Genomic DNA, 12,052 nt, shown 5'->3' on the forward strand with positions numbered 1-12,052 from the left:
GTACATCTGCACTGCCGCAAGTACATCAGCTGGTTTTATAAATCCTTTCACCTGTGCATGCTTGCCATGATGGAGAATTCTGTAACATCTACATAGAGTGGTCTGGTTATCTTTGTTACCCTTCTTTTTTTCTGACATGTGCCTTTCTTGTCAGTTGTATATTGTCTTTACAGAAACCACAGAAGAGTTGTTCCAGAAGGATGTGAAAGATTTGGTGTGACCTGATTTTTAAAAAGCTCAGCTAAAAACTTCACTTTAACTGTCATCTAGTGGCCACTGAAGACAATCACAGCCTTAATTCATCCACGTTCAGTCAGATGAGAGTTTTGATGCACAATGAATTTAAAATGCAGGGCATCAATTGGACATTATTAAAAAGGTCTTTATTTCATGTTTTTACACAATTTTAAGCAAATTATGTCCACCACTATACTGTTCATGGAACCAAACACCTTTCAGCAAAACAAAAAACACTCAATAAAAAGACTGCACATGCCATTTATACAGTATTTCATATGTTAATATAAAAGAATCACGCAAAATTTAAAATTCAGACATATATGTACACATATAGTCAACTCATTTCTCATGGGAAATCATTCAAAACAAACAAACAAACATGCAAACAAACAAACACATGGAATAGGTTCAATTCAGCTTTGACAATTTTATAGTCTTTGGTCATAAAATCTACTGAACAGTGATCTCTCTTCGAAAAAGCCATGTAAAAGAAAAAAAATATATGTTACAGTGATTTATTTTAAAGTAAAAACAAACTTACGGTGACAACACTGCTGTACATTTTTGTAGTTTTTCTCTCTTTCGCCACAACAACCTATTAAAGACTTCCTTTCTCACAGAACTTTTCAAACCGTTAGCACAGATAATAAAGGCACTGATCTGAAAGCACAGTCTTCACAAAGGCATTAACACAGGCATTAACATTAATAGTTCTCCTTACCAACGAGGTATTACACAACAGAGAACAATGTGACAAATTTAACAATGACGATGGATCCCGTAGAACAACTTCTCTCTGATGAAGCATTACACCACCAGACTCTCACGGCTCACAGCCGCGTTCTGAAAGACAAGAAAAACAAAAACAAGTTATGTATTGCACTTAAGGTACTAGGCAGTCCACACATGCAGACAAAACAGAAGGCTATTAATCCAAAGGCTGAAATTAGCTGCTTTTTTTTTTTTTTAACTTTGCACCTCAAAAGATAACTAACAACCATCCATTATTTTCTACCTTTTGAACATAAAAAATACTCCAAACATCAGCAATCTTAAACACACGAGTCGCTCTCAAAGGTATTTTCTCCCTCGACAAAATGAAACAGAAAATGAACCAATGAAACTGCGACGGCTATCACTACGATCATTTCTATTTAGCGACTAAGTTTTTTTTTTCTTTTCCCCCACAAACAGCTAACAAATCTAGCAACTCACTCTCAGTCACGCCTCTTCCAAAGAACACACTCCACACAGAACACAGCACAAAGTATGTATGTTCCCAATCTAACAGAGCACTTACTGAATGCCTGTCTGCCCACAACACTAACGAGCTACAGCTAGACAGTACGCAAGTTACAGATTTACCAAGAAAAATCACACTGATACTGTTCACTGACTTTTAAATGCACTGTGCATGTTCAGCAGATGTGTCATTTTATTCTGAATGGAGTATACACATGAAAGAGTAAATGGTCTTCATTATTGAGCTTAAAGTTTCCAAATATGAACCAGAAATGACATGGCTAAGCAGTGACAAGAAGGGATAGTAATAGAGCTAAACTAGTAAAATATTTAGTTTAACTGAAAAATATACAATCCTGAAATGCTCACACTGGTGCTTTTTTTTTAACAAGGTGTGTGTGTGTGTGTGTGTTTCTGTCAGTGCAGTTCTGACTCTCTTTAATATTCTGCACTCTTTAAAACTCTCACTCGGGTATACTCAGCAGTATTAGTAATGTGATCTATTGCCTTCTGTCCAATGAGCATTTTCAACTAATTTATTTAACAAAAACGTACCTGAGCTAAAACCATGCACATTTGTAGAAATGCTTGGATAAACTGGCACACTGCATGAAAAAGGCGGCCCTTCCCCAAATTAAGTTGTTCCAAAGCAACTGAATTATTTAAACATTCCACTTCCCAGTCTGTTGAGTCATAGCATTTTACCTTGTGTTGAGTCATAGTATCTTACCTTGCACTGAGTCATAGCATCTTACCTTGCGTAAATTGCTCTTCTTAGATGAGGCTACGCTGTCGTTATCTTCGGTGTAGGGTGGGGGAGGGGGCGGGAGGGGAGAGTCCCGCCTGTGGTCGGGATATCCTGTAGGTGGGAGAAGAGGCAGCGGGGGGGGTCCCCGAGCGCCCCCTCCCCTGCTGCGGTCCGAGCGTTCGCTCTCGCTGTCCAAGCGCTCTCGGCTGCGTGACCTCTGCTGCTCATTAAGCTTCTTTCGCTCCATAGCCTCTCGCAGGAAGCTGTCATCGTACATGTCCCGCCCACCGCGGTTCCGGCCATGATCAAGGTCCATCAGGTCATCCCGGCTACGGCTACGTCGCCCCTGGAAACCAGGCCTGCGGTACTGGCCGTGATGACGGCTGTCAGGGGGGGAGTCACGCGGGCGACGGGCGTCAGAGTCATAGCCGCCGCGAGCACTGCTGCTCCATTCATCATCTGAACTGCATGGTTTGGAAATAAAGACAATTATTTTACTGTCTAACACTGGGTAACTATATTAGATTTATAATGCAAGAGTGACGAGGTCCAAGAACTATTTAAGTTGCACATTAATCATATAATTTGCTCTGACCGTAGAGTTTTGCGCAGTAGATCAAATGCAGTCTTAGTGTTACTTGCGAAATGCATAGTCTAAAAGCTATAATGCTTTTATTTCAGATTCTATGAAGAGGAAATGGAGTTACCCTCTCCTGCCCCCCCTTGCCCCTCCATCTCGTCTGTAAAACGGGTCATCATAGTGATCACGGACGATGTCTAGGTTGTCCATGGAGCGTGCGCGGTTGCGGGAGTTTAGGTAACCCCTGGTTGCGCCGCCCGGCTGATACCTGTCCCGCCGGCCTTGCTGAGAGACACTACTGATGGTGCTCATGTTCTCTTCCACATCGTCATAAACCGTTGTCAGCTGGGGTGGCCTGGAGCGACCGCGGCCTCTGGACTCCAGGTCATCATGCAGGGAGCTGACCTCACTCATACCATCCACTGAGTGACGTAGGGGGACAGAAGAAACACGCAGGGCATTAAAAGTGGCTCAGAGAGAGATTCTGAACTTTGAATTATGAGCTTTGAAACATACACAGAAAGAGAGGAGGAAAAATTAAGCACAAGATGCATCATTTCAGATGATTATTACGTCATTAAAATATTACAGAACTGATAGTAAACTTACCATCAGATCATTCATAAGCAAACTACAGCATATAAATCCATTTATAATCCATTTATAAATCCTTCTGACAAAGTCAATCTAACACCATGAAAAAGCAAGAGCCATCCAGAGAGAACTCACTGCGGCGGACAGAGGCGTCACCTGGGCGACCGGGGTCCATGTTGGCAAGCTCTCTCTCCATATAATATAACACACGAGTTGGGTTTCCATCGTGATCAGCCTGGATGCGGTAGCCACTGCGAGCTTAGAAACAAACACATTTTCACAACATGCATGAGCATGGACTGGATGTATGAGTGACTGTGTGGTCTTCTAACGACACGCTGTTGTAATGGAAGGGGCGAATGTATTCTTTAGTCTATGATAATAGTGTATTTTTTATATGAAAGATAAAACTTTTTAATATCAACTTTCAACGTTATCTGTAATGTGACAGCTAAGATCCATCTAACCCAGGTACTGAAGAGTACAATAAGAGAACTTCAATTCAATTTCAAATAAATAAATAAATAGTTTTCACAGAAAAGGTGATTGATCAGTTCTAAATTCCCCCGTGAATTTTTGTATGGAAAAAGAAGATGAAAACAGTAAAAAAAACCAACGGGTGTCATATGGGGCACATGCACCTGTGGTGTCTTGCCTAGCCCCCCAGTAAAACCAGCGATCACTTCTTATGTATGCTGTTGTAAATCTCCAGCCTGCTAACACCATTAATGTGCACAGACTGTCAATCCTGAGGTGTATCTGAGAGAAGATTTCTTTTCCAACTCACTTTGGTTTGGTCCTCTGTCATGGTCCTGTAGCAAAGGCACCTGTGAACCCTGGCCCACTGTCACACAAACACAGAGAGATTTAACAACATCTATTTATACAATAAAATCTACAAAATCACACTCAGAAACACTGTCAGCTGAAGGCCTGCAGCACAGGACAACACAGCTATAAAATGTGACTCATTAATTTGCGATACTGTTCAACATAGTAGACACTTAAGAATAAAACAACATAAATTAATGCAAAATTTTCTTCATGCCCTGAACAGACTATTTTATTCAACAGTCAGAGAGAATTGTCTCTAAAAGAGAATCTTTTGCCATAAAGTTCCCTTAGGCAAAGACCCTTCCAATGTATTAACAACCTGACTGTAACAAACAGAGAATAGCTGAAGGATGACTTAACAACAGCAACTCAGAGACCTGGATCTGAGTCATCTGAACTGTTCCATGATTAGCATATTCATTCCATTGAAAATGACCTTGTCTCACTCTGTTCTCTGTTCAGTGTGTCCGGACAGTAATGGCTCTAAGAACAGACAACCCACCTGAGCTGGCACCATCGTAGTCTCTTCCATAGTCATTGGACATGGGCATGTGGGTATTTTGGGGCATGGGTAACATGGGTATAGATGGGTTGGCCCCACCCATTCCATAGGCAGGCTGGGAGTACATGCTTTGGGCGTAGAGCGTTGGGGCATACTGACTGGGCACGCCAGATTTCACAGCTTTCCCAGCCTCATACACTAAACCCAAATCATTAGTCAGTCAATTCATATGCACCATTGCATTAAACATATATTTGCATTATACATCACACTTTCCACTGTACATTGTCTATCATGTCTACATATTTATCAATGATCTATAAACAGAAAATCAATACAATCATAAATCACACACACACACATTACGATAAGAATGCTTAGTACCAGGCCACCAGTTACTGCTATTACTTAACAGCTGCTAACAACTTCTTCTATGAATTTCTATCAGCCACACTGGAGAAAATTTGTCACCTTCCCTCATTTATGTCCATAAATGATCTCTCTCTAATCTGATTCATACAAGTTGATATGTACAACTTAAATATTATAATTATAATATTTTAAATAGTGAAGATGTTTAAATAAATACTTCAGTGAGATTACAGAGAAACACAGTGTTGGTATTTGGTTGGGATGTGTGTGTTTTTTTTTCTTTGACTTCGAAAAGGTGTGTGTGTGTGTGTTATGAAATATGAGGAGGGCTCTTACATGCTCGGGGACAACAGCAGCGCTCAGGGCAGCAGGGGCAACTGACGTAGCAGCAGCAAGTGTGAGGACAACACTGACACCAACAGATTCCAATAAATAGCAGTAATAAAAGGAATCCAAGTACCACCAAAACAACCAACAGCCAATCTGTGTGAGAGAGAGGGGGAGAGAAAGAGAGAGAGAGAGAGACAGAGAGAGGGCGGGAGAGAGAGAGAGAGAGAGACAGAGAAAGAGAGATACATCATTTCATGTTCTCAATCAGGTAATTGTGGGACTTTCATTGGTTTGGTCAAGTGCTGAAACAGGGCTAGCAGAGCTGACAGCCTTGGATTCTTTCTGAAATATTTTATGTTGTCAGTTTCTAACGAGGAGTCTGTAATTTTGACTCTTTCTCTTTCAGTCTGTGCTTGTTTTACGACACCACTATTCAGTGACAGCTGTGTGAAGATCATGACCCCTTTTTAAAGTCATCTCTGTTTGATGGCATCAGCTCATACACTGCTCCTCCTCATTAACTACTAGCACAAAAACAAACAGATTTTTTACAGCACTTTAACCACACCATGAAAAGAGAAGAGAAGTGAAAAACAGGGAACAGAGAAGAGCCAGATCCATATCAGCAAATCAAATTCTGACAGGTTTCAGCCACAACAGGTCTTCAACAGGGTATGGCCAAAAACAAAACTAAACTAAATGGAAGAAAAATCAGTATGTTTATAAAGATTCTAGTGAGGCTTTAGATCCTTTTAAAGCCATTGGCTGGGATCAACTAGAAAATAATTGTCAGATAAGAAACATTTGTGTTAACAGCGGTATAAGTCACATGACCTTGGGCATCCACCTGTCAGAACCATAGGGAAGGCGTTTTTCATTAGACTACTCAGAAACAAGAAACCAGGTGACTGCATTCAGTACCACTGACATCCCAAAATCATTTGTAGAGAAGACTGAGTACCATTGCATCAAGGTCAGTGACACAGGCTGAGCCTAAAGGTCTGAGCCCACTATAGGCACAGTGTAAACAATTAACCAATGGGTTATATTTATTACAAAACTGATTATTGATTACTGATTAACATTATCCTCACTAAAGGCAGAAATTAGATAGTTTAAACTATAACATTTACAGTGTAAACCGATACACCTGATTGACTCCCATCAATAAATTATCTTTTGATCCAACAAGAGTCAATATTCATAACACTGAATATTGCTGGAATATTGAGTTTCTTCAGTTTAAGAATATTCAGTTCCCAAGTTTCTTACACTGAAACTCAGGAAGTCTCTCACAGTGTTTCAGGATAACCTCACAATTAAAGACACAGAGTGGAAAACCCCTCAATCGATGCGATGTCAACAGCTGTTAATGCTATTTTAAATACTGTTTAATTATTGTGACCTAAGAAAATATCAGAGAATACTAAAACACAAAAGCTGTACACATCTCTAGGATTTAAATAACATATATACTTCACAGCTCACTTTGTCTTCAGTTTAGCTATGATTTCCTTTAAAGTAAATGTCATTATAATTAATTAATGATTGTAATTAACTTGCACCTCTCATTCCTGCAGCTTCCCATTTCCTTATGCTCTACCATGAGGAAACCGATGTTTAAAGGACTAGTAAAGGACTAAAACAATGTCGCAGTTTTGTTTCTTTTGATTTGTAAGTTTTCAAAACTCAACAACACTTGATTATTTTTAAAGAGAGCATAAGCTCAGTCATTTTGTGCATAAGCCTATGCTTGTTTGAAAATAATTTTCAGCTTCATGCAAATGCCTGCTCTGCTTATCTAGAATAAACAGCCACCCTGCTGCAGCATAGACCTCTCCTGTCCTGACTGTTCTGTCGCCCAGCTCCACTGTACATTAATCCCCATCTGACACATGGCCATCCTCCAGTCCTAATCAGCTTTTAACATGAAATGTACCAAGAAAAATTAGAGATGTTCCCATATTTTCAATGTGCTCTTTCAAATTAAACATTATTACAATGCTGAACTCTCCATTTAAGGCATTTACCTAACAAACAAAACGTAAATCAGTAATCTGGGAAACCAACAAAACCTCACAGTACCATGTAGTTTACATCTCAAGGTGCATGTTCATCACTGCTGTAGTAAAACGAGGTTCAAGGGTGCTAAGAATTAGTGTAAATATCTCAGGACTTTCAAACTCAATATCTTTCAAATATCATACGGTTGTGAAGCAAAGCTTTGTAAAAATCAACGATATTAACTGAACACCTCTTTTTACCACAGTATACAAAGTAATGAACACTATATGAGGTATTAAACAATGCCTTCCCTTGTGTCTCTAAAAAAGAGGCACAGTTCCACAACCCTACTGTGTACCTTCCATGATCAGTAAGTCAATGCCAGGCAGCAGGTCAGTAGTATTTGACTTTCTCTCTGTGAAAGAAAGACAAACCCAGAATTATTGAAAAAGACCCTACTGCCTACTCCCTACTCCTCATTTGGCATTTTATGCTCCTCATCCTTCAAAAAAAAAATTGCTACATAAATTCTCCCTGCTCGAGTCTGTCACAAAGGAATCCCACTCCAGACCCAAAATGTGATTATTTGGATTATTAAACGTGCATTAAAAACAAAAAAACTAACATGAAATAGGGGAGTGAAAGCAACAAGTCTAGTCCTCTGTAACAAACAACATTTTGTTACAGAAAACATGTGTAAAAGCATGTGTAGTACGGGAATGAGACACAGAGTTCGCGAGGGATGTGAATCTACAGATACACACCAAGTACTATGAGTTCTGTGTAGTCTTCGCCGTTTCCTGACAGGTCTTGGGCTGAAGCCACACTACAGATATACACACCGCTGTCTCCCCACGCCGTCTGTGCAATGTTCAGGTCTGCATCTGGGGGAAAAAAAAAAAACACCAGACACTCACTCACTTTCAAAGCCGCTTAACCTAATTAGGATTGCGCAAATGTTCGCCATACCTGCAGTTCAGAACTTGGTCAAATTTAGTCCTGATTAAGGATGTCTATTTAAGCACCACTACATATCAGATTGTGTCAATCCTGTAATTCATTAAAGGAAGAACAAAGATAATCTGCCTCAGGTGTTTTTTTTAATTGTCAACTGGCCTCCGGAGTCCTACACACCCGGTCTCTTTAGCATCATCAACTGAGAGCTTTGCTTGTGTATGGTATTTGAAATGTGATGTGCTCCTGTGAGTTTTAAATGTGGCCCATAAACAGGAGAAAAATCTGTTGGATTTATCCACAGTTCCACTTAGTGTCTAACAGGGGGTGGCATGTGAGTGTTGAAATGAACATTATATAAAGCCATTTATTAGGACAGTCTAGTGCTGAAACTCTGTATCACGATGTAAAGGCACTATTTCCCACATGGGCAGAATTTCCTTACACATCCTGGATTAAAACAAACAAACAAACAAAAAGACTGATGTTCACTTTCTCTCAGCTGTCGAAGTTGTTGAGTTTAATCACGAGGTCATAACCCATAACCATTTTATTTGAAATTGCACACATTTGCCTACAATCAGCCACTCTAAACCAAAACACGAGAAAAAAAGTTTTGAAGTGAGTAATCATTAACATGGTGACTGTCATAAACCACCACAAAATCTCTCTTTGACATGTTCTCCGAACTTACTGTTGATGATACTGATTCTGCGACCCTGGTACTCGGTGCCCAGGGTGACTGACGTCTGCTTGGAGGCCACGATGCGCACAGTCCTGGACTGGTCCGAGCACTCGATGTTGGGGTTGTAATTAGGGTTGCTCTGAGCCAGAGCATTTTCAGCACTGCTTGGATTTAAGGCTGCCTGAATCGGGTCTCTGCAGAAGGACTTGTACTTCCAAGTGACTAGAGGGGGCACTGTGGCACGGGTGTCATAGTTACACTGGAGTGTGACTGGCTGGAACAGAATGACCACGTATTTTTTCACAGGGCAGTTTACATTGACAGCCATCGTGGTACCTGGGCAAAAGGAATGAATGATTAAAAAAAAAAAATCAAGCAGCTACAAATCAAGACAACTGGCATTGGATGTGCATAATATCCAAAAAGGACACATTACTAAGTATGTGTCAATTTAAGATAATACTGGGGATGTGATTAGATTTCTCTCGTGATTAACATGGGGTAAAATAGGGTAAAGACACTCAAATGAAGAAGTCTGATGAATAAACACAGTAGGTGAGGTCTTTTGGCAAAACTTTCAAAGACTTCCACTAAATGATCCATGGATCTTTGATTTGGAATTAAATAAGAACTTTTAATTACATTGTTACTCCACAGACAATACACATTTTCAAAGCTGACCTATTCTCATACAACACACAAACACAAACAAAAACCCATTCAAACTGATATCAGACTCTTTCAAAGATCTTATCAGAGACTTCCAGGCACTCCCTGACTAGACTTATGAGCCATTGTTATACTGACGCTGTTGACAGCCTTCAAATCCAGAGCCCAGAGCGTAAGAGCTGATAACCCTAACCCACTGCAGAGGAGGCTGGGCAGTCTCTGTTGATTTACTTAAAAAAAGAAAAGAAAAAAAAAAAAACAGTGCTAACTCTAATCTCTGCAGAGGTAAAGAGTTTTGAGATGAAAGATAAGACATAAACCTGGGAATACTGACTAGATCGTTTATTATTACACACTTGACTAGGGGCTGGTAAATGAGATTGCTGTCAACAACATAATTTCCAGTGTGCTCTTTTTTGAATATGATAATAACTTGACTGAAGGGAGCTATAAAATGCAATGATTAAAACTATACTGAAGTTCCACTGCGGAACATAATTGAAGTGGTTCATTTACCCCTGGGAATTTTACTGTTTTACATTAATTAATTTACAGAAATATTAATGTGAGTGTTTGATATCGACCGTTTTTTCTACTTTTCATAGTTGTGAAATGGTTGCGGAAATTGATATTAGCCAATTCTCGAACAGTAATTTATCATAATGTCTGCGTTCATTCAATACGTCAAAAAGCTATTTAACGAGATGTGTTTATGTAAGATAAGACGATGTCTGTGAGATAGCCCCTATTAGCGGCAGTGGGGTGGGGGCGTCTTTAGGGTGCTCTTCGTAACACAGTGTTTACTGTGTAGTTACAAATGCAGGCCCCGAAATTATTTAAATACAGGATCGTATGAAGCTTCATTCAAACTTATCATTTTTATTTATCTCAACAATTCAGTTCTGGCACAGAAAAACCCCGATATTCTCTGCCCTTGGTGAATATGGTCTTTATATCTCTAATCGATCTATTTTTCGAATAACAAGTTGGCATCCACTTTTACCAGTAAGTGTGAACAAGTCGAATATAGCCTCATAAAAATGTTAAAGGTACAAATCTTTAAGAAGAGCCATATTTGTAGTGTTTGTATTTACTTATTTGTTTGACTCTGAAATACTGTTTGGACGCTTCGAACACAAATCTTATGGACCACTCTCCACAATTCATTCTACTATCTGGGTCAGTGCTAATACGGATAAAGAGCAATACAACTGAATTGTGGCAATTTGTTCTAATTGAAACAGGGCTGTGAAATTTTAGAATGGAGGAATCGTCTATCTAACCTAGGCCACTGACCTTTGAGTAAAAAACAACTCGATCCTTCTCAACAAATCTATTTCGAAGCTATATGTATAAACGATAACAACGATTCTAATTCTTCCTCATGCCTAAAACAGAAGCACCAATCGCTACTGTCGCTGACCTGTCGTGACACGCCGCGACCGGACTCCCACACTCTGCAAATAACAAGGCCTTTACAATTCGCTCTCGCTTTGTCAACAGAGCAACGCAGTTCAAAAACACCGTAGAAATCTACATGTGGTCAAGGTACAATAAGTCATTCTGATTAAGAATCGATGTGAAAATTAGAATTAAAAAGAATGAACCATTTCACAGAGTACTAGAGAATATCATACTTCAAGTCTATAAAAAGGACAAACAGGTGTTTCCTCCATAAATCCTACATAAAAAGCTGTGGCTGCGACACAACTCTCTGGCATGCTTATTTCAAATAGCAATAATTCACGTCTATGTCCGTATTCACATTTCATATTGTAAAATTACAGTGAGTCGATTGACGTCCATGTTTAAGATTAAAGCCATATGGGGAGGGGACCCTACCTGTTACGGTAAGGACGGCAAGGAAAATGCTTCCAATCATTTTACAGCTTCTTGAAGGCGACGAAAAATACTTTATTTCTAAAGGTTCAACCAATGTTAAGACTGAAACTTTGCATCAGTATTTAAATGATGATAGATTCGTGATTCTTATTTGTTTTCCTAAACAGGTGAGTCCTCCATTTCATCCTGGAATGAAAGTATGCATACTAGACTGAAACATGAAACTCTCCAGGTGTGGTTGGACGGCTGAACTGATACTTAAACTGTGTCGCGAGGGGAGAAACTGGGCATGATCAACAAAAACTGTTCTAATTATCTTGGATAAAGAGATTTTAAACCCTTAAAACTAATTCAGCCAATAACAGTTTTTGCTTGTATATTGTCACGTTACTGTTTTATTGGTTTTGTAGTAGTTTTAATGTGTAGTAATCGAAATAGATAAACCTGCGTAACCCC

At 39.5% G+C, this 12,052-nt stretch overlaps 1 protein-coding gene across 1 annotated transcript; it reads right to left on the reverse strand.

Annotated features, from left to right (window-relative positions):
* Nucleotides 1-390: 390 nt before the first annotated feature.
* lsr (lipolysis stimulated lipoprotein receptor) lies at nucleotides 391-11,771 on the reverse strand. Its single transcript, XM_030782596.1, has 10 exons — nucleotides 11,597-11,771; nucleotides 9,095-9,421; nucleotides 8,211-8,330; nucleotides 5,449-5,595; nucleotides 4,741-4,938; nucleotides 4,192-4,248; nucleotides 3,540-3,662; nucleotides 2,938-3,232; nucleotides 2,238-2,694; nucleotides 391-1,083 (listed from the first exon to the last, which is right to left on the reverse strand). The coding sequence occupies exons 1-10, from the start codon at nucleotides 11,634-11,636 to the stop codon at nucleotides 1,048-1,050; spliced, it is 1,800 nt and encodes a 599-aa protein (XP_030638456.1). The 5' UTR covers nucleotides 11,637-11,771; the 3' UTR covers nucleotides 391-1,047.
* Between the last annotated feature and the right edge of the window lie 281 nt (nucleotides 11,772-12,052).

Source organism: Chanos chanos, chromosome 8 (genome assembly GCF_902362185.1).
Source record: "Chanos chanos chromosome 8, fChaCha1.1, whole genome shotgun sequence".
NCBI lineage: Eukaryota > Metazoa > Chordata > Actinopteri > Gonorynchiformes > Chanidae > Chanos > Chanos chanos.

Coding starts and splice junctions, on each gene's coding strand:
- lsr (XM_030782596.1), bottom strand. CDS start 11,636: ATGATTGGAAGCATTTTCCTTGCCGTCCTTACCGTAACAG. Junction 4,939..5,448: donor CTGCTGTTGTCCCCGAGCAT/GTAAGAGCCCTC, acceptor ATTTGGGTTTAG/TGTATGAGGCTGGGAAAGCT. Junction 3,233..3,539: donor TGACGCCTCTGTCCGCCGCA/GTGAGTTCTCTC, acceptor TACGTCACTCAG/TGGATGGTATGAGTGAGGTC.